Below are 22667 nucleotides of genomic sequence, written 5' to 3'. Positions count from 1 at the left end.
TTATAATTTTTTTAGATCTTTAAAATTCAAACCCAGTTGATATGAATAAAGTTATAGGTTTGTCTGTACATTGAGCAGAATTATACATATTTAGGGTTATTTATGTTTTATACATTGCAGAAGTTGAATCATGTCTTATCTCAATTTATGTTTGTCTGTCACGGCCCAGAAGGCATTTTATGCAGCCTACTCTAAAGAAAACTAGAGTACCGATTATGATTCTAATGGTTTAATTGTATCCACAGGATTGGCAAGAGAGTCCTTATAGACATTAAAATATAGCCTCACTATTTTGGAAATAAAATAACGGACGATCAAAAACACAATTTTGTGTGATTTTTCTAGTTTATTTTCTCCATGTTTACTACATACGTCATTAATTTATGAAATACTAATAATCTGTTAAGAGAACACGTCATATACGAAATTACGAACAGCTGTTTTGATAAAGATTCCTTTTCCTAGCTGTCACTGATATGTTTACATAAATGTTGTTTACGAATACTGTGTAGGCCCTAACCATTTCCGATCACGTTTGTAACCATTTACGATCACGTTTGTAAGCAAATCCAAAACCAAGTGAGATTAATAACCGTGTGTGGCTTTGGCTTACATAATGGGTTTGATTTATCACGGGTACTAATTATGTAACTGTAAATTAAATTAAATAACTAGCCATCATCCAGGTCGGGAACCGGAGATTCTGTGTGTATCAAGTTGTACTTAAATTTTTATTGCAGGGAAAAGACCGTGAATCAGTGTTGTACAGGACTTGAAAACTTATCTTTCTATATAAATAAAATTAGAGTTTTATAAGTCACCTCAATTTAAGGAATTTTTTATTGCCAGAATATCCATATAGAGTTCGTAACCTCTGCTTAACGAATTGTCAGCGTCTTTTCTCGATATAACGATCCCCTCTCCCTCCCTTTAGAAACATCACAGCTCCTTTGATGAAAATGAAATGGAAACAACGCTTGCGCCAACAATCGTCTGCTCCGTTTTACACTTCTGTCTGCTGTGCGCTATGTTACAAAAGGATTTCAGATACAACAGCTGGGGAATGATGACGATATAATGCTTAGTAAACTGTGATTGAGTGATTAGTAACCATGGTAACTTTAGTAAGGTTGTGATTGGCCAATGAGTAGGCCTAAATATGGCGACTTGTTGAATTTGTGTATGAATTGAAGAGAAACCTAACAAAGAAAAAGAATAACAAGATTGTTCTCGTTACATTCTTTTTTAGGAGTGTTTTAATTATCTCTAAATATAATTTTACACTTTTTTATTACTTATCTATATCAATTCCTATGCTGTGATACAGCACCTATTGGTAGCCTATCTGTCTATCATGAGCAGTACCTTATAACACTTTCTAAAGGTTCCTTTAATATTTACGTTATTTATAGCAATGCAATGTTTGGCTGGTGATTAGTAGAGTAATTATGCTGCTTAATAATTAAAGCTAGTGATTAGCTATAATTTTAAACGTTGCCGTTTGTACAACAGAACCAAGATAAATGATATGAAATTTACAATAATAATGTTACTGCACAATAATAATGATTGTGCAATATTGAATTTTGTTTATAAAAAGCACGTTGATAAATTATAAATTGATATTCCCTTAGTTAAAAAGAATTATTTTATAAACCTATAAAACAAAATCATAAAATCTTACATAAAGATAACAAAAAATAACGGAAATTGTAAAAAGGGAATAAAGATAACAACGTCATTATTCTTTCTCTTTGTTCTTCTATTTCTTGGGTTTCCCTTATCACCGTTATCAGCTTTTATGACATAGCGCACAGCAGGGGGTAAAACACTTGAGTGCAGCCGAGCGGCACTAATGAGGGTCGGACCTTCTTGGGGGTGAACAATAGACGGCTTATCAGACCCTCCCCTCCCCTCCCCCGTGGTCTGGAGAAAGCTTGTAAACAAACTATTGCACAAGCGCGCATGACTTGACATTGGGCTGCTTCAATTATAATTTTGTCAAATGAACTGTGATGTTTCAAAATCAAAAACAATAATTTGGGACCATACTGCTTAACAATAATGGACTGCAATTATTGTTGAACATACAATCCATTTTTAACAAACTAAGATTATACGATTCAAATACAATTATAAAGATTATCTTGGTATTTTACTTGGGGTAATGAAGTTATGTCTAGGCTAGTGTAATTCTCGGTTCATCAAGGTTCTACTGAATTATGTTTGGCAGTGAATATGTGTAGAATGCAATTTATAAATTCAGGGATACACACCTTTTACACAGTTATAAAGTCTAATTGCCCAACATCAAATCTTACTCTGTGATAATCCAAATTTTAGTTTCAGAAAAAAACTTTGCAAGAATTGTATCCATCTTATAACTTAACTAGTTTTGAAGTTGATAAAAAAAAATGGTCTTCGCCATTACTTCATCATAACCTCCAGTTTTTCATTGTCATCTGCTGTGAATAGCTGGCAAAACTACACTGTCTTCTAATGAATGCTTTAATATGTTTTTAAAATAAAATAAAAAAAACAACTAGACATTGTGTTGGTTGGAAATAATTTACCAGTTTTGTGAAATTATCTTGTCAATAAATGTTTCAAACATGTTTATTCATAAAAACTCTTATCCTATTTTTAAACTACTTTATCATGGCTATTCAAAGTATCTCAGAGTAAAATAGGTAAAGCCTTTATCTCAACTGTGATTTTTCTTGACACAATCCTCGTAGTAGTAAAAGGTTTTGTTTTAATAATATGTGGTACAGTAATTGTTGTTAGAAAACCATGAATGTAGGATACTATCCATTTTCATAGTAATGTCTATGTATTAAAGTGAAAAATAATGGTTTGGATACAGTTCTGAGAAGAAAACCGCAAAAATACGGGTAGCCGCGTACCGTACCGATTTTGTACCGAGAACCGAGGTACAAAATATTGTACCGTACCGAACCGTACCGACCTTAAATTTTCTGTACCGCAGACCCCTAATAATGGATTAACCGTATTTTTCATTACCCCCCCCCCCCTCTCACTATTAACTCAGGTAATCTAGTATCTACACAATAGTGTAAAGTATTGTAGCCTATGCTACTTGATTGTATTTTAACGAACTTTATGTCAACAAAACGTTCTGTGCTAAGTCGCGGTGTAGCTGGACGTGTCTGTACCATGCGTTATCTTTTATCTATCACAGCAGTTGAGCCATTCCGTGCCCTCCCTCTTAGATCTCACGTCTTGCTAATCTTAAATAATAACTTCCTACACGAATCCTAAACTATCCTAAAATCCTATTTTAACTAATTGAATTCAATAATATAAATATTGTCATTAATTAATCCACTTACTATCTGGTAACTTCGTAATATATTTTGGATTGTCGTCACGTTGAACACTGTTGCAATTAGCTTTAGCCACCCCCCCCCCCCATTTGAATTTTTTGAGCCCCCCCCCCCCAAGAATTTCAAAGACGCAGTCTGCGTCACAGCCCCCCCTTGTGGGCACCCCTGCCATGGTGGTAATATACCACCATTGACTACCACCCAATCTATATAAATAAAATTACAGTTTTGTCTGTACAATTCGTGGAATCATCAAGTTTTTGGTTATTGGGCCATTCCAATGTCACGGGTGGAACACGTAGTCCATGCTTTTCTGATTATATAATCTTTAACAATAGTTCTATAATAATATATGCAATAAAGACCAACCTTAGATTCTTGAATAACTTATTTAGCAGTAGGCCTAAAAGTTTTTTTTATAATTGGATTAAGCTTTTTTAGCTTAATCATTGGATATGAAATAGAGGCAAAAAAATGTACATCTGGGTGTTATTTATTTACAAAGGTTTTGATTTGGCTTGAAACAGTCAGATTTTGTGTTTGGTATGGTTATGTGTATTCCTTCCTCTAATTGTTTTGCTTGTAAATCTAAAAAATGCAAACTTTATTTATATGCAAACCAACTGCTAGCTGTATATAATAAGGTTTCAATTGACTACAAGATCCCTATCCGTAGAACAAGCACACAGATAGTAGAAGAATATATCAATATCAATTTTGTCTGTATGTTCCAAATTGCCCTGAATGAACAGGCTGTAACTTGTTTGTTTCCTCGAGGTCAACACAAAGCGGGACTTATGTACAAATGTGTGAGTCATATGCTGGCAGCCAGCTGAAGTCTGAATCAAACAAGAGAGTACTACTAAATTGTAGGTTTACTCACACTTACCAGAATTGCAAGAAAAACATCAAAGATGCTGATATGATTATTTCAATTGTTGTTATGTTAACAAATGCCAGCAAACTTACAAGGTGTTATGATTAATCAAAGACCTTATTGGTAAAATTTGGATTAAAATCAAACAAGTTTACCTTGGTCTAACAAACTGGATATAACAGAACTAATTTGTATTACTGTTTAATTAGATTTTGGAGTCATACAAGATGGGTTTGGAGGCTCTAAAAGCTACATTCAAGAGTGCAGGGCTCTCTGAAGATAGTGTTGGAGATACGATGGACCAAGTTCGAGAGGTACAAACACTTGTCAAACTATAGATAGAGGAAATTATATTTTAACATACTTCTTGTTAAACATCTTTAAACTTACTACTTACTACAATAAGAGTTTTGTCCATAACATCAATATTTTACTGTCCTACTTACATGATGGAATGGCCTCTGGATTGTTTGAATTAACTGTAGTGGTTTACATTACCTTGTTACCATCCAATACGATCCTTTGTAGTTTGCTATGACTACAGATTGCTTCGGATAGAGCACATCATCAGGTCTGAAGAATGTCAAGTTGTCATTGAATTTTCATCGTGGTGGAGTTGGTATAAAGTTTAATAGTTATCCTAAATGATTTTCTTTATTCTTTTTTGACTAGACGGTAACAAAACACGTGGTATCGGCTGAGGGTGAGTCCTGACTATCACGTATCCGTGTCTTTGACTCGAATTATAAGTGTTTCTTTTAATATATGCTGTGGTGTGGTTGTTCTTTAGACACTTTGTAAATTTCAAACTCCTCAACTGTATCCATGTATTGTCCTTTATTACAGAATAGCACTAACTCTAAATCATTGAGAATATCCGTGTAATTGTGGTTGGAGGAAATTAGATGGTTTGTGTACGCCGATTTTTAATTTTTCTTTGGCTTATGTTTCTCGAACCTGGTAGAAAAAGATCTTGAAGTCTGACCAATGGAAAAATTTGGACAATCGTCTAGTGTTCTTTTAGGGAATTTTCCTATAGGGAAGTAGTTATTACCGTAGGCGGCACGGTAAGACCTAGGCCCTGGATCGATTTACTTTTTCATTTTGATGTCCCCAGAGGCCAGAAACACTATTCTTTCAAATTTGTATAGATATATATATATATATATATATATATATATAAATATCATATATAGATTTATATATTACCAATATTACTAAGTAAATTAAGATACCAAAGTACCCTAAAAACATTTTATTTTATATTACTTACATGTGTTTGTTTTTTTTTTATTTACTTAGTAACATTTAAAGTAGCCCTCATTGGTGTATATAATAAAAAAAAAATTATATGTATATATATCATATATAGACATAAATATATATATATATCATATATAGACATATATATATCATAGACATATGTATATATATCATATATACAGGGTTAGTAAAAAGTCTGGAGACCCCCTGTTAATTTTTTAACGGTCCAAGCTAGAAAAACTAAACTAGGCACACCGTTATGGCATGTCATGAAATACTTTTTGGGCATAACCGCCACTTGGTGTACATCCCCAAAATGGGTGATTTTGGGGGAAACCAAAAAATTCCAAAAGGTAAGATCCATCGTTGTGAAGGTCCTAGTAAAAGAAAACCAACAACGCAAACTAGAGGTATCTCAATCCAGTAAAAAATGGCAGCCAATTGAAATCCTCAGAAGTTACATTTAACTTACAGCTTTCCAAGTCTGGAGACCCCCTGTAAATTTTGTAACGGGTCGCAATAGGAAAACTAAATTCTACACACCTTTATGACATGTTATGAAGTACTTTTTGAGCCTAATTGCTACTTGATTCCCAAACCCGAAATGGGGGAAACTCTAAAATTTTAAATGTTAAGCCCCATCCAGTGGCCCCTCGTTTTGAAGGTTAATGATAAAAGAAAATTAACAACGCAAACTAGAGGTCTCTTTCTCAATCCAGTAAAAAATGCCAGCTGATTGAAATCTTTAGAAATCAGAATTAACTTCCAATTTTAAATTCACTAGATGGGGCCTAACATTAAAAATTTTTGAGTTTCCCCCAAAATCCCCCATTTTGGGCTTAGGAACCAAGTAACAATTAGGCTCAAAAAGTATTTCATAACATGCCATAAATGTTTGTAGAGTTTAGTTTTCCTAGTGTGAGCCGTTACAACATTTACAGGGGGTCTCCAGGCTTGGAAAGCTGTGAGTTAAATTTAACTTCTGAGAATTTCAATTGGCTGCCATTTCTTACTGTATTGTGATAGAGACCTCTAGTTTGCGTTGCTGGTTTTCTTTCACCAGGACCTTCACAATGAGGGGTCACTTTCTTACCATTTGAAATTTTTGAGTTTCTCCCAAAATCCCCCATTTTGGGGATATACACCAAGTGGCGGTTATGCCCAAAAAGTACTTCATAACATGTCATAAAGGTGTACTGAGTTTAGTTTTCTGATATGGGCCGTTAAAAAATTAACAGGTGGTCTCCAGACTTTTTACTAACTCTGTATATATGTGTGTGTGTGTGTTTGTGTGTGTCCGTGAACGCGATAACTTGAGTAATTTTTGTCCGATTTTGATGAAATTTGGTTTAAAGGTGTAAGGTGGGATAAACTTGAATGAGTTCGCGAACCAGCATGATCTGACCACTGGGAACGGGGTTTTATGGGGTAAAAATTCATTTTTTTTTTCATTTTTGACCCTTAAAACATAAAATTTTCCAATTTCTCTCTTAACCTTTTTAAAGAGGGTAAAAAACAAATAATTTAGTATATCAAAGTGTTTTTGTACCGTTATAAGTAACGGAGAAAATTAAAAAAATTGTTAATGTAAAATTCCCATGTTATTCTTATGGAGAATATTGTAAAATGTTGTAGTTTGCTTGTTTATGGATATATTTTGTTCAAACTTGGCAAAATTATTTATTTTATACTAAACTATTAACATTTTACAAAAACAACTTTTTACTTAATATATTACTAAAAAAACACACTTTATCAGTTTTCTTGTAGCAGCAAACCTAGGTACTCGTTAAACCTAATGTTATTTAAATAGATTTAATTGAAAATCGATTCAGACAAATGGTAGACTATTTTAAAGAACTTAAAAAACAAAATTGTTTGTAGGCCTATATTGAAGTGTTTTTACGGTCAAATTAGCTATTGTGATAAATTCAAAACAAAATACACTGTATCAGCAATCTGACACATACTTTCTCCCTTTAGCTTCTCAACAACTCTACCATATTTACCGTGAATATTTCCAAATTTCCATTATTTCAATATTTCCATGAACAATACATATTTATTCCTCGTTTAAACAACATTAGATTTAATGAGTACTTAAGTGTGCCATTACGGGGAAGGTAAAAAATATATATTTTTTTTTTAACAAATATTAACAAATCATGTTATGTTTTTACATACTAGAGGTTGAAAATTCGACCTAAAACATGTACCAAGCAAACATTTCTATTTTTACCCAACACAGTAAATAAAACATGTAATTGGAGTTTCTTCCATTGTTTTGATTTTCTGTCTATATTTTGTTGTTCGTCACTAGCAAAGCAACCCAATAAGGTCCATGTTAATTTTTTAAATTTTTAATAGATTTTTTGTGCTTATTTTTGGGCCTATTTTCATTTATAAAGAAAGGGATTCTGCACATCTACAGGCAAATATCTTTCTAACAGTATGCGTAGATTTTCCAAGTGATGCACATGAGCTGAGACAAAAAGGTTTTAAAGAAACATGCTTGCCTATTAATATATAGATAAGGTAAGCTATCTATATTATTAAAAGAATTTGTTGTATTTTTGTGTGCAGCAAATCTATCCCTAAATATTTATTTTTATAGGTATATTGTAGGGGTCTGCGGTGCACCGAAAAAAGGTAGGTACGGTACTGGCTTAATTACCGTCATCGGTTCGGTACAGCATTTTATTCGGTACAAATTCGGGGTTCTGAGCACACAAAATTCTTATCAGATGTTTGTTTAAACTATCTTCATACCGTAATTTATTTCTAGGGTGACGATGCAATAAAAACCCATTAGCAGTCCCACATCAATCAGCATTTTATCACAAAAATAATTATTGTATTCAAGTACTGTACTTCCAAGAACTGTTGAGTTTTATTCCTTTACGACTTTCCCCAATTGTATTTTATCAATAATAGTTTTATGATGACTGTTAAATTTTATCTTTATAACTCAGTCAGTATTTTCTTGAATATTCAATTTGCCGCTGGTCATTGCCCACTGCCATAAAACTGTTTATGACTTCAAAATGGCTTCATGTTAAACTTGTAACTTTTAACTAATCTACAATCTTATTTTATAAGTTAAAATATTTGTTATGGATATTTTATCTTTCTATTGATGAAACCACAAGCGTAGTAGTAGTTGTTTACATAACTTCTTTCCGTTATGCAAGCCTACTCAGTCTTAAATTATGTCATTGCATGTTCTATATCTTGTCTTATATTGTTGGATGTGGCTGTTAAGGTTTAAATGTTTTTTGTTTCCTATATTTTTTATTGTGTTGAAGGTACTTTATGCATTCTAAATCTTTGAACTAGAATTATGATAGTGATTTTCCTACCCTCATTGTAACCTACTCAATTTATATAGGCGATCCTAAATAATTAGGTCTAGGCCTGGGTCTTTTGACTCTTTGGAAGAGCTTTAAAATATACTAAGAAAATTTGCTTGAGTCTGAGATAAACTAATGATTGATATGTGTGGATGTTAACTTTGTAAATGACAAGGCAACAATCTTACTCTGTGGTAATCCAAATTTTAGTTTCAAAAAAAAACTTTGCAAGAGATGTATCCATCTTATAATTTTGAAGCTGATAAAAAAGATGCTCTTTGCCATTACTTCATCATAACATCCTGTTTTTCATTGTCGTCTGTTGAATGTGAACAGCTGGCAACTACACTGTTTTCGTACTAAATGCTTTTATAAGTTTTTAAAAGTTTAAGAAACAACTAGACATTGTTGTTGGTTGGAAATAATTTACCAGTTGTGTGAAATTGTCTTGTCAATTAATGCTTTAAACATGTTTATTCCTAAAAGTTCTTATCCTGATTTTAAACCCACTTTATCATGGCTATTCAAAGTATCTCAGAGTAAAATAGGTAAAGCCTTTATTTTAACCGTGATTTTTCTTGACACAATCCTCGTAGGAGTAAAAGTTTTTAATAACGTGTGGCTCAGTAATTGTTGTTAGAAAACCATGAATGTAGGATACTATCCATTTTCATAGTAATGTCAATGTATTAAAATTAAACATAATGGTTTAGATACAGTTCTGAGAAGAAAACCGCAAAAATATGGGTAGCCGCGTACCATACCGATTTTGTACCGAGGTACACAAAATATTGTACCGTACCGACCCTACATTTTCTGTACCGCAGATCCCTAGTATATTGGATATCAATTTAAAGCTCTTGTCCTCTAGATTTGCCTTTTGCGGGTTTGTATGATATCCCGTGAAAGCCCTTCATCCTATAGGCTTTAAAATTTCATAGTTTGTGCTGAATTCTGTTGTCAATCATGTGAACTTTTTCAATTTTACATTTGTTTACATCAAAACGGCCATGATACAAAGTTGTTTACATCAATACGAAAATGGGGTTAGATGTTTCATTTAATTCAAGTAAAATAATATTGTAATGTTATTTGTTTAAAATGTAAAGAAGAAAATAACTTAGTTTAGATTTTGTATTTTCATAGGATGTTACCATAGTATGTTTTCATACCTCCAAGAGATTGCGCACAAAATGAAAATAATTGGACTCGCAATCCAAATTATTGGAATATGATGAGAAACAATCGTTTTCACCCTTTACTATATGTATATGTATACTAACTCCCTGGATTGTGCACTCAGGTTGAAGTAAGGGTTCAAAAAAACGGCCGTCGCTACCTCGCTCTGTTCGCCAAGAGTAGGGATAAAGGAATGACTCACCCTAGTGCCAAGCGTCGCGCCCGCTCTCGCCGTGTATTGCTATGTTAGTTTTGTGGAAATATATATTAACTTTTGTATTTACAAAAATGCCCTAAATATAATATAAATATATAATATTTAGGGCATTTTTGTAAATACAAAAGTTGTTCCTTATTGTGTAAGCAAATTTTTTAAATGGCGGATTCTGAGGTTATGCCCACTCTGCCAAGCTGGCACCCACGTGAAAAATGATAACCCACATAGTACCTACATAATCCCTTAGGGTGTTTTTCTATACATAAAATGCACACGGGAACCCCCCTAGCAAGTGGATTAGTATCTAAATCCCGTAAACTGAAGCCTAGCCGGCAGAGCTCCTAGCGCCAATGCCACGCCAAGCGATTTTATGCCTATTTTCAATCGCTTAAAAATGATACAAGCAGACTCTGTATCAAAAAAAGCTTTAAATAAAAAATAAAATGCAAACTTTGATCTAAAACTTTGCCGCAGGAATTTTTTTCCTGAGAAAAAAATAAAAAAAGTTCCTCGCTTACTACATTTTAGCGAATTTCCCTATAGGGAAGTAGCTATTACCCTAGGTCTCATGGAAAGACCTAAGCCCGGGACCGATTTACTTTTTCATTTTGATGTCCCCAGAGGCCAAAAACACCATTCGTTCAAATTTTTATATATATATATATTGTACACATATATATATATGTATATGTGTGTCCATCCGCACGATAACTTGAGTAATTTTTGTCCGATTTTGATAAAATTTGGTTTGAAGGTGTAAGGCGGGATAAACTTGAATGAGTTCGCAAACCAGCATGATCGGACTATGGAAACGGGGGTTTATGGGGTAAAAATAGGTTTTTCCCATTTTTGACCCTAAAAACACCAAATTTCACGATTTCTTTTTAAACCATTTTGTAGAGCTTAAAAAAACAAATAATTTAGTATATTGAAGCGTTATTATGTGCCTAATTGTTACGGAGAAAATTCAAAAAAATTTTAATTTTAAAATTCCATTCTTATGGAGAATAAGTCAACTGTTGTAGTTTGCTTGTTTATGAACATATTTTGATCAAATTTGGAAAATACATTAATTTCTTACTAAACCACAGTACCTTTTAATATTTTACATTAAAAAAAACTTGTTTACCCTCCCTGTTGCAGCAAACCTAAGTACTCATTAAACTAATTCTGTTTAAATAGGGAATAAATGTGATATTTTAAGGAGACATTTTAGTTTAAATACAATCAGGCTGATGGAAATTCCCTAAGTCTGCAGGTTTGCTGCGGATGGGGTATTTCATGTTGTTAATGGTGTTAAAAAAACAATCATCAGTTTTAATTTGCCTAAATAAATTAAAAAAAATATGTTAAGGTTACTAACTACATAGTAATGAGTACTGACTTTTCCAGAAAAATAACATATAAATTAAAATTTGTATGTTTACAAATAAGTGTAGCAGAGCAGGTTGAGTGAATGTATGTTTGTGTAAAACAGAGAGGTTCATTCGGCCCGTCCGCCTCAGTATCCCGCAAATTCGTTTGGCGGGCACGGACCGTTTTTCCACCACACAGCGCGCTATCCAGTAAAGTTATTATACATTGATGGAAAAACCCAGTTCCCATTTTCCAATCATTCTATAGTCCTCGCCACCCTGACTTGAGGCAGCCCAAGGCCGCACTAGATATACAGCGTGCGGTTATTTTTTTTTTTATATGCAATATTTTTTTACTATCAATAACGTGAAAACTACTTGACCTATTAAGCTGATTTTTACCATGAATAGAGCTAATACATCATAGGCTTAATGGACATAGTCGTTTTTTATCTTAATACTCTCCTAGGCAGAGTGCCCTGACCGCTTGCTAAGTGTCTATGATATTCTTATGAATACACTTAATAATAGAATTACCAAATTTATATAAGCAACGTGTTTAAAAATATTTATTTGGTTCTTTATCAAAATTTCGGACATTTTTAGCGAATTTCCCATATTAGGCGAAGTGCTAGGTGCAGTTGAATATGAATGAAAAGAGTCAGAGATTTTGACTTTTGATTTTGGTATTGGGGACCTAGGTGAGTGTAAAAACCCATGTCGTTGCCTCCAGGGATGGTCGACAACATAGAGGTGGGGGCGCAAAGTTGCGAAAAACGTTAATCAGAAAACCACTTTTAACTCCCTTGATATTGAACGTAAGTAAACAATTCATTTAAATTGACTTTTGATTTTGGTAATGGGGACCTAGGTGAGTGTAAAAACCCATGACGTCGCCTCCAGGGATGGTTGACAACTTTGGGGTGGGTGGGGGCGCAAAGTTGTGAAAAACGTTAATCAGAAAACCGCTTTTTACTCCCTTGTTATTGAACCTAAGTAAAAAATTAATTTAAATTGACTTTTGATTTTGGTAATGGGGACCTAGGTGAGTGTAAAAACCCATGACGTCGCCTCCAGGGGTGGTTGACAACATTGGGGTGGGTGGGGGCGCAAAGTTGCAAAAAACGTTAATAAGAAAACCGCTTTTTTACTGCCTTGTTATTGAACTTAAGTAAAGCATTCATTTAAATTGACTTTTGATTTTGGTAATGGGGACCTAGGTAAGTGTAAAAACCCATGACGTCGCCTCCAGGGGTGGTCGACAACATAGGGGTGGGGGCGCAAAGTTGTGAAAAACTTTAATAAGAAAACCGCTTTTTTACTCCCTTGTTATTGTACTTAAGTAAATGATTAATTTAAATTGACTTTTGATTCTGGTAATGGGGACCTAGGTGAGTGTAAAAACCCATGACGTCGCCTCCAGGGATGGTCGACAACATAGAGGTGGGGGCGCAAAGTTGTGAAAAACTTTAATAAGAAAACCGCATTTTTACTCCCTTGTTATTGTACTTAAGTAAATGAATAATTTAAATTGACTTTTGATTCTGGTAATGGGGACCTAGGTGAGTGTAAAAACCCATGACGTCGCCTCCAGGGATGGTCGACAACATTGAGGTGGGGGCGCAAAGTTGTGAAAAACTTTAATAAGAAAACCGATTTTTTACTCCCTTGTTATTGTACTTAAGGGTGTAATAACGGCATGGCTCACAGGCGCTGGGAGTGTTTAGTTCCAGCGTTGGCCACTACGCGCGCGACGTGTACTAAACCTAACTCGAACAAGCCCGTGTGCGAGCCTCTCTTGGACTTGGAGTAGGAGTGAGAGAGCGCGCGAGATGTATTTCTGTCTCACTTTCACCTCACCCAACGTTGTTGTTACCACTCCCGCTTCTGTTCTGAGCCTCCGCGGCCCATCTCGTTGGAAGACGCATCACTGTTGGTTGTTGTACCCCAGTTGACATTGTATACTGTTAATCCATTAACAAATATTCATTAAAAACTCTCTAAAAGTCTAAATAAAATATTGTTTTATGGGTTTATTTATCGATGATTATGTTAATCAAATGTTTTCCTCCATTTGTTATTATTTTATCTTTATGCCTTTGAAGTTGTAATCAAAAATATAAATAAGTTGGGATTTAAAACAAAAATCTCACCTTTTGAAAGTTGTACGGGACAAGCAAACATGGATTGGAAATTTAACAATATCTCAAAATCTATTTAATATTTTTTTTCAAAGGTTTAACAAATTAAATTTTTAATTATTTACTAATTTAAGTTATTGCACTAATTGACTAATTTTACAAAAAAAATTAACTTAAAATTCTAGAAAAAGTACCATTTAACTGTAATAGAACTTGACCAAGTTAAATCATAATTCCAGGAAAAATTAATTTTATTTTAATTACAAGGAATGATTTAGAGAAATTGTATATAAAAACAATGTTTGAAGCAGTTTTAATCAACTCTAAAAAATAACAAAGCAGGATCTCTGAGAATCGCCCACTATTTGTTTTTCTTTCTTGTCTTAGCCATATTTGCTTCTTCTTTACGAGTTTGGGCATCTATGATGTACGCTGGATCACGCACACGAAGGTGCCGATTTATTCTGCTATCTACCATTTCTGGTAGAAGGCAATAGTTGTAGGAACGAATAAGTTTTGGCAGCATTGTTTTACTCCACAACTCACTGTCTATTTGGATTCTCTCAATAAACAAGTCATTTGTTCTTGTATATACAATAAAATTACACCAACTCCTCTTCGTTATGTTAAGTTGGCCCTGTATTTGGAAGAAATAGTTGTGCGATCTCTTTAACATCACTTTCCCTTCCTTTAACTCCATACATGTTTGGTTTTTTTTTAAAGACACAAATTCTTTCAAGTCTCCCCTTACCGATGGCAAACATTTCACTTCAATAATACCTTCACTGCCCACTATAAGGTCTCGCCACCCTAAGTTGAGGCAGCCCAGACGGACGGGCAGGGTCATTATCGGCCGGTCCCGCCCGACCCTTTATAATCCGATTAGCGACACTTCCGTGAACGCTCTAGTTACATAATTGTCATTAACGAAGTTAAAAACCGATGTATAAATTAAGTCTTTAATAAAGTCGATTTAACAAACATTTCCGTTTTTGTCCCATCAAAATCGGACGATGTTTACGATTTTGGGATCTACACTACTATCACAAGTTACAATAACTGTTAAATTGTAATTTTTACGGTAAATGGGATTTGTACCATTTTGTTCGGATTGTAATGGACTATTAGATACTTAATAAAAAAATCTTTCGGGTCAATTTAGAGAAAATCAGATTTCCCGTTATTTTATGGGGAAAATCCTCATTCAAAATCACAATTCCAAAAAAAAATAAAATAAAAAATGTCTGGAAATACCACGAGTTAGTACCTACAGACCAAATTTCATCAAAATCGGACTACATGTGTGGTCTGTGGCTCTGGACACATAAAGACACACAGACATCACTTCGAATACTGTACCACTTTTTGGGTTCAGGGGGACCAAAAATAGATATAGGCCTACACTCAAAACTCAAACTAGAACATTTGGACGAAAACAATACTTTCTCCATATATGGGGAAGAAATTAAAAATGTAAATTTTCCAAATACTTAAAAAAACATTTAACACGTTCGCTACTGCAATAGTACGAAATTTTGCATTCATATGGACCAGCGACGCACATATGCGACGGCCGGTTTCCACCCATAGACTGCATGCGACGGCTAGTCACATTTAAATAGACTGCTGTCGCATATTTGCGTCAGGGTTCTAGTGTTACGAAAATGCTTATATCTTTGTAACGGTCTATTTGAAACCACTGAATTCCCTGCAGTGGTCTACAGAGATGTCTGACGCACTACTGCGTCGCTTGGTCTGTGGATATGATGATTGGTGACGCCATATGATAGTTGAAAAAACTTGCCTTTACTTTTCTGCATCACTGTGTGTATGTATGCAGTATGTATGCTGCATTATCCTATGTAGCTTTTATATTTATTCAGCTATAAACTGTTCTTGAATATTCTGTTTTATTTACTTACTTTCACCTCAAAACAAAAACAAAAATGAGCCGTCGCATATATGCGACGTTTGGTCTATTTCAAGAAAACTATGATAGTTTTCACTATTGTCTTCGCTGTAGACCGGGCGTCACAAATATGCGACATTACAAAAGGTTATAAAAAATACAAAAATTAAGTATTAAGATGTAAATGATCACTGTTTTACAGGTTTTCGCCCGTGGTCTGTGTGTACTGTTATCCAAGTGACAGCCGGTCCATGTGTAGGATTCATATGTATACCTCGGTCTGTGGCAATGACCGTGGCGTCGCATATATGCGACGCTCAGTAGCGAACGTGTTAAATATGATTTTATTCAAATAAAACTTACCTTGATGCCACAAGACGATCGAAAATTTCCTCGCTAGTTTCTTCGGAGAGATTTGAACTATTGTTAGTAGTGTTTACATCCTCGCCCTCGCGTTTCCGTTCATGGATTCTTCCAAGCACTTTCGAGCGTTTACTGCGTTTACGTGGTTTGTATTCACTATGCGGTTTTTTGGTTCCCATCGCACCTTTACAATACTAACAATAACCACAGACAAGAGAAGAAAATATCTATACTTATTTAATACGCAAGCAGGTTTTTTGTGACAATTACTCTTCCGAAACTACTAAACCGATTGACATGTTTTTGGTGTCATTGGAAAGAGCGTAACATGAAGTTGTGCAGGAAACTTTCTTTTTAGGGAAATAATTAGAGAGTGAGGCCCTGGGGCCCTTTAAAATTTCGAATTTGTCCATAAGATTAACATGGGAAACAAAAATTGTTATGAAAATCCAGCTGTTGCCAGAAATTAAAAGTGAGAAGAAGAACATATGTCAATTGTAAACAGTCAATAAGTTTGCTAATTTAACAGTTTGCTCCAAATATTTACTGACTTGGTTGAAATAAAATATTTACTATTTGAATTCGGGTTGGCGTAAATATTACGATGGAAAAAAGCGAGAGAGCCTGGATAATTTGACATACTAAAAAGAAAACTGAATTAAAACTGCGCTGCATTTCTTAGTAATCATTGAAAGAGCCGATCGATTTGCAAACTATGGAAACACAGGAAAGTCATAGAACACCACCAAGGAGACATTGCCTTGGAAACACTAGAAATAATGTTTTTTTTATAATTTATAATCGCTATTATGGACAACATAATGCGGCTATTAGTAAGGCTATTTGTAGAAAACAATATCAGCTTTTAAAAATGATAAAATATTTACAAGAAATGTTGATTATATCGATATTTTATGTAAATCTTGAGTATTTCTATAATCTTTGAATCAAATTTTTTGTAGTCATCAGAAATCATGAATGTTATTCGTTTTAAAATAATGCCTGTAATACTTAGCAATTGCTCGAATTCGAGCAACAGGTTCACTAGTAACTACAAAATACAAAACACGTGACCGGTGACAGGTTGGCAGCAGCTAGCTGAGAGCAGGTAGAGCACGCGGGAACCAGGGTAGACGCGGCCGGTGCGGGGGATGAGGAGGGAGGGGCGTGCGCCCGCGCGCCGTGAGTGCGCGTATGAGCACTGTACACACTCACATCACACGCCACGCTGGTTTTACGTGATTTCTGTTTTCTTTCCAGTTTCTAAACGGTTAAGAATTTTCCATTGGAGTATTTTTTTATACATTCTGTACATCATTGGCTTTGTTCTGATATGCGTCTTTTCTCGATTCATTTAAAAATAAACCAGTTATCGAATTTACAAAAAAAAGGTACTTTTTTATTTATAAACGATATGGGAAATAAAATGTTTTAGCTTGTAAAGATACATTTTTTGGAATTTTTAAGAGTAGTTTGGTGAATATAGTCGAAACCGTTTTTGAGCTGGAAAGCAAACGGAGTTAGCACTTAAAAGCCCCATAACTCTCTTATTAAGCCACTTAAAAATTTCAGGTGACATTTTTTCTTACACTTATAATGACCTTAACAATTATACTTTAAAAAATAATAGTATTTTATTTTCGATCGAACACCCTTAAGTAAATGATTAATTTAAATTGACTTTAGATTTTGGTAATGGGGACCTAGGTGAGTGTAAAAACCCATGACGTCGCCTCCAGGGGTGGTCGACAACATAGGGGTGGGGGCGCAAAGTTGTGAAAAACTTTAATAAGAAAACCGCTTTTTTACTCCCTTGTTATTGTACTTAAGTATATGATTAATTTAAATTGACTTTTGATTCTGGTAATGGGGACCTAGGTGAGTGTAAAAACCCATGACGTCGCCTCCAGGGATGGTCGACAACATAGAGGTGGGGGCGCAAAGTTGTGAAAAACTTTAATAAGAAAACCGCTTTTTTACTCCCTTGTTATTGTACTTAAGTAAATGAATAATTTAAATTGACTTTTGATTCTGGTAATGGGGACCTAGGTGAGTGTAAAAACCCATGACGTCGCCTCCAGGGATGGTCGACAACATTGAGGTGGGGGCGCAAAGTTGTGATAAACTTTAATAAGAAAACCGATTTTTTACTCCCTTGTTATTGTACTTAAGTAAATGATTAATTTAAATTGACTTTAGATTTTGGTAATGGGGACCTAGGTGAGTGTAAAAACCCATGACGTCGCCTCCAGGGGTGGTCGACAACATAGGGGTGGGGGCGCAAAGTTGTGAAAAACTTTAATAAGAAAACCGCTTTTTTACTCCCTTGTTATTGTACTTAAGTAAATGATTAATTTAAATTGACTTTTGATTCTGGTAATGGGGACCTAGGTGAGTGTAAAAACCCATGACGTCGCCTCCAGGGATGGTCGACAACATAGAGGTGGGGGCGCAAAGTTGTGAAAAACTTTAATAAGAAAACCGCTTTTTTACTCCCTTGTTATTGTACTTAAGTAAATGAATAATTTACATTGACTTTTGATTCTGGTAATGGGGACCTAGGTGAGTGTAAAAACCCATGACGTCGCCTCCAGGGATGGTCAACAACATTGAGGTGGGGGCGCAAAGTTGTGAAAAACTTTAATAAGAAAACCGCTTTTTTACTCCCTTGTTATTGTACTTAAGTAAATGATTAATTTAAATTGACTTTAGATTTTGGTAATGGGGACCTAGGTGAGTGTAATAACCCATGTCGTTGCCTCCAGGGGTGGTCGACAACATAGGGGTGGGGGCGCAAAGTTGTGAAAAACGTTAATCAGAAAACCGCTTTTTTACTGCCTTGTTATTGAACTTAAGTAAAACATTCATTTCAATTGACTTTTGATTTTGGTAATGGGGACCTAGGTGAGTGTAAAAACCTATGTCGTTGCCTCCAGGGGTGGTCGACAACATAGGGGTGGGGGCGCAAAGTTGCGAAAAACGTTAATAAGAAAACCGCTTTTAACTCCCATTGTTATTGAACGTAAGTAAAAGATTCATTTAAATTGACTTTAGATTTTGGTAATGGGGACCTAGGTGAGTGTAATAACCCATGTCGTTGCCTCCAGGGGTGGTCGACAACATAGGGGTGGGGGTGCAAAGCTGCAAAAAACGTTAATAAGAAAACCGCTTTTTTACTGCCTTGTTATTGAACTTAAGTAAAACATTCATTTCAATTGACTTTTGATTTTGGTAATGGGGACCTAGGTGAGTGTAAAAACCTATGTCGTTGCCTCCAGGGGTGGTCGACAACATAGGGGTGGGGGCGCAAAGTTGCGAAAAACGTTAATAAGAAAACCGCTTTTAACTCCCATTGTTATTGAACGTAAGTAAAAGATTCATTTAAATTGACTTTTGATTTTGATAATGGGGACCTAGGTGAGTGTAAAAACCCATGTCGTCGCCTTTCAGGGCTGGTCGACAACATAGGGGTGGGGGCGCAAAGTTGCGAAAAACGTTAATCAGAAAACCGCTTTTAACTCCCTTGTTAATGAATGTAAGTAAAAGATAATTTTATTGACTTTTGATTTTAGTAATAGGGGCCTAGTTGAGTCTCAAACCTATGTCGTACCCTCCAGGGGTTAAAGTTTCAAGTCTCTATAACTCGTCTAAATGGTTAATAAACTAACACTGAAGTAAGTCACTGTCAAGATTCCCCATAAGAATAACATGGGAAACTGTTATACCCTCGTAACAGTGTTGGAATCTTTAAAATTTTGACATTAAACTATAAACTAAAAAAATATGTAATGATTAAAATTTAAAGTTAACTATGGACAGTACAAAGCATTAATAATAATAAAAAAATAATTAGTTATGAAAAAGTAGCGAAAACCATTAAAAAGTTGAACAAAATTTACCAATTTTTTGAAAGTAGGGCGTTTTTTTTAGGGGTGAAGGGGTGTGATTTTTGGAAATCGTTTAGCAGGATTTTGTAGAAAACTTTATTCCTGATCATAAAATTCTTTCAAATATTTTCTAGCTCTTACCCTTTTTGAGTTATAAGAGTTTAAAAAAACGTGTTTTTTTCGTTTTTTGACGTCCACCATTTTGGATTTTTGGTTGGGTTAAAATTTTAAAATGGGACTTTTGGGAATATCAACGTTAGTTTATAATATAATAATAATAATAATATAATATTACTTTATTGTCACATACACAAGAATACATTCCAAGTTTCTAGCGCAGCTAGAGGAACAGGTGACATTGTCAAATATGCATAATATAAAACAAAGAAAACATTCCATAAATTAAAATAGTATTAAAAAAAAATTAACTATAAACTGAGTTATTGCCCAAAGTGTGCATTAATATTATTGTCATCCAGAAATTCAGATACTAAATAGAAGGTTTTTTCTATTAAATACAGTTTAAGGTCATTTTTGAATTTAGTTATGCAGCTAATATTTTTGAATCTATTTGGTAGACTATTGTAAAGCCTCAAACTCATATAGTAGGGTGACTTTTCGTACAGACAAAGCCGATGCCTTGGATACTGCAGGCTATCTTTGAAACGTGTGGGGTAGTGATGAACAAACTGCTTACTTACATATTTGTGAAAATTACTTTTTAAATTTACTAGAGTTTTGAAAATAAACAGTGAAGGCATTGTCAAGACTTCATATTTTTTAAATAGTGGCTTACATTATGTTCTTTTAGATTTAAAAGATAGAATTTTTAAAAAACGTTTTTGGATTTTAAATATTTTAATTGCGTGGGAAGTGGAACCCCATATTGCAAATGAGAGAAAAACATGGCATAATATACCATAATTTTAGTTTTGGTATCTATTATATTTCGCAACACATAAATTTGGAAACAAGCAGTGTTTAATTTTTTTGTAAGCATATCAATGTGCGGTTTCCATGACAAGTTTTCATCAATATGTAAGCCAAGAAATTTTGTACTTTTTACAAAGGATAAAATATCACCATTAAAAATCAAATCAAATGTATAAATATTTTTATTTTGAGCGGGCTGAAATTTTAAAATTTGTGTTTTTGAACTATTAAGTTTCAATCCATTCACATCCAGTTGGATAGCTCTAGAAGTGAACGATCTAGCTCTACTTTCAAATTATTAGAATCGTTAGTCTTAACTATTGCTGTAGTGTCATCAGCATATTGAATGAGGTTAGAAGAAACGTTTTTGGGCAAATCATTTACAAATATCAAGAATAATAAAGGTCCTAGAATTGACCCCTGAGGGACACCATATTTAATTTTACCCCATGTTGAGGAAAATGTTTTACCATTTTTCTTTATAATTGTTCTTTGATACCTATTGCTTAAGTAAGATTGTATCCAAGTCTTGGGATCCAGTTTAGGATCCCATACTACAATACTACCAAAATTCAAGTCTCTAGCACGTTTCTAAACGAATAAAATGAGCATACTAAAGTCTTTAAATTTCATAGTTATTCTTCGTAAGAATAACATGGGGCTCGTAAAAGTGGTAAAAACCTTTCAAATTTTGACATTAAACCTAAGTTTTGGGGGTCAAGGAGTAAAGTTACGAAAAAACATTAAATGAATAGAATTTTAAGTAAACTAAGTTAAATATAAAGAATTAATAATATTTGCAAAAAAAATTCCAAGGTAAAAAAAAATAGTGAAAATCATAATAAATTTGAAAGAAATTTACCAGATTTTGAAAGTAGGGCGTTTTTTGAAGGTGAAGGATGCAATTTTCGAAGAAAACTTAAAAGTGTTTTGTAGAAAATTGAATTCCTGATCATTAAAATTATTTCAAATCTTCTCTAGCTCTTACCGTTTTAGAGCTATAGTCCTTTAAAAAACATGTTTTATTCGTTTTAAGGTGTCAGCCATTTTTTATTTTTGAGGGGGTTAGAATTTGAAAATGGGACTTTTGCAAATCTACGACAATACTACAAAATTTCAAGTCTCTAGCACGTTTCTAAACGAGTCAGATGAGCACACAAAGTCGACTACTTTCAATGCTATTCCCCGTAAGAATAACATGAGGGGAAATTCAAGATTTTGGGGGTTTAAAATATGAAAATGTCACTATTCAGAATTCTCCCGGGGGTTTGGGCCCAAGACCAAGAAGTTTGCCGAATTTCAACTTCCTCACACCTCTGGAAGTGCTCAAACATTTATATATCTGAGTCAGTTACATATGCAGCTGTATAGTATATGCACATGCGCCCCCACCCCTATGTTGTCGACCACCCCTGGAGGCGACGACATGGGTTTTTACACTCACCTAGGTCCCCATTACCAAAATCAAAAGTCAATTTAAATGAATGTTTTACTTAAGTTCAATAACAAGGGAGTTAAAAGCGGTTTCATGATTAACGTTTTTCACAACTTTGCGCCACCACCCCTATGTTGTCGACCACCCCTGGAGGCGACGACATGGGTTTTACACTCACCTAGGCCCCCATTAATAAAATAAAGAGTCAATTTAAATGAATCTTTTAATTACGTTCAATAACAAGGGAGTTAAAAGCGGTTTTCTGATTAAGGTTTTTTGCAACTTTGCGCCCCCACCCCTATGTTGTCGACCACCTCTGGAGGCGACGACATGGGTTTTTACACTCACCTAGACCCCATTACCAAAATCAAAAGTCAATTTAAATGAATCTTTTACTTACGTTCAATAACA

General features: G+C 34.4%; 1 protein-coding gene across 4 annotated transcripts in view; it reads left to right on the top strand.

Annotated features, from left to right (window-relative positions):
- LOC128985588 (charged multivesicular body protein 7) overlaps positions 1 to 22667 on the top strand; it is a 77929-nt gene that overhangs the window by 31296 nt on the left and 23966 nt on the right. For 2 of the 4 annotated variants that reach the window (XM_054405222.1, XM_054405210.1), the window contains one exon: positions 4434 to 4538. The exons of 1 other annotated variant lie outside the window; for it this stretch is intronic. In XM_054405222.1, coding sequence (XP_054261197.1) covers positions 4434 to 4538 — 105 coding nt within the window. Of the gene's footprint in view, positions 1 to 4433; positions 4539 to 8101; positions 8137 to 22667 lie in introns of all 4 variants that reach the window. One more of the 4 variants, XR_008490046.1, reaches the window with a different exon arrangement.

Source organism: Macrosteles quadrilineatus, unplaced genomic scaffold (genome assembly GCF_028750875.1).
Source record: "Macrosteles quadrilineatus isolate MER2022 unplaced genomic scaffold, UCM_ALF_1.0 Scaffold_1__1_contigs__length_201487025, whole genome shotgun sequence".
Lineage (NCBI taxonomy): Eukaryota > Metazoa > Arthropoda > Insecta > Hemiptera > Cicadellidae > Macrosteles > Macrosteles quadrilineatus.
The sequence above is the reverse complement of the archived record's forward strand: the minus strand, read 5'-3'. Positions and strand labels throughout refer to the sequence as shown.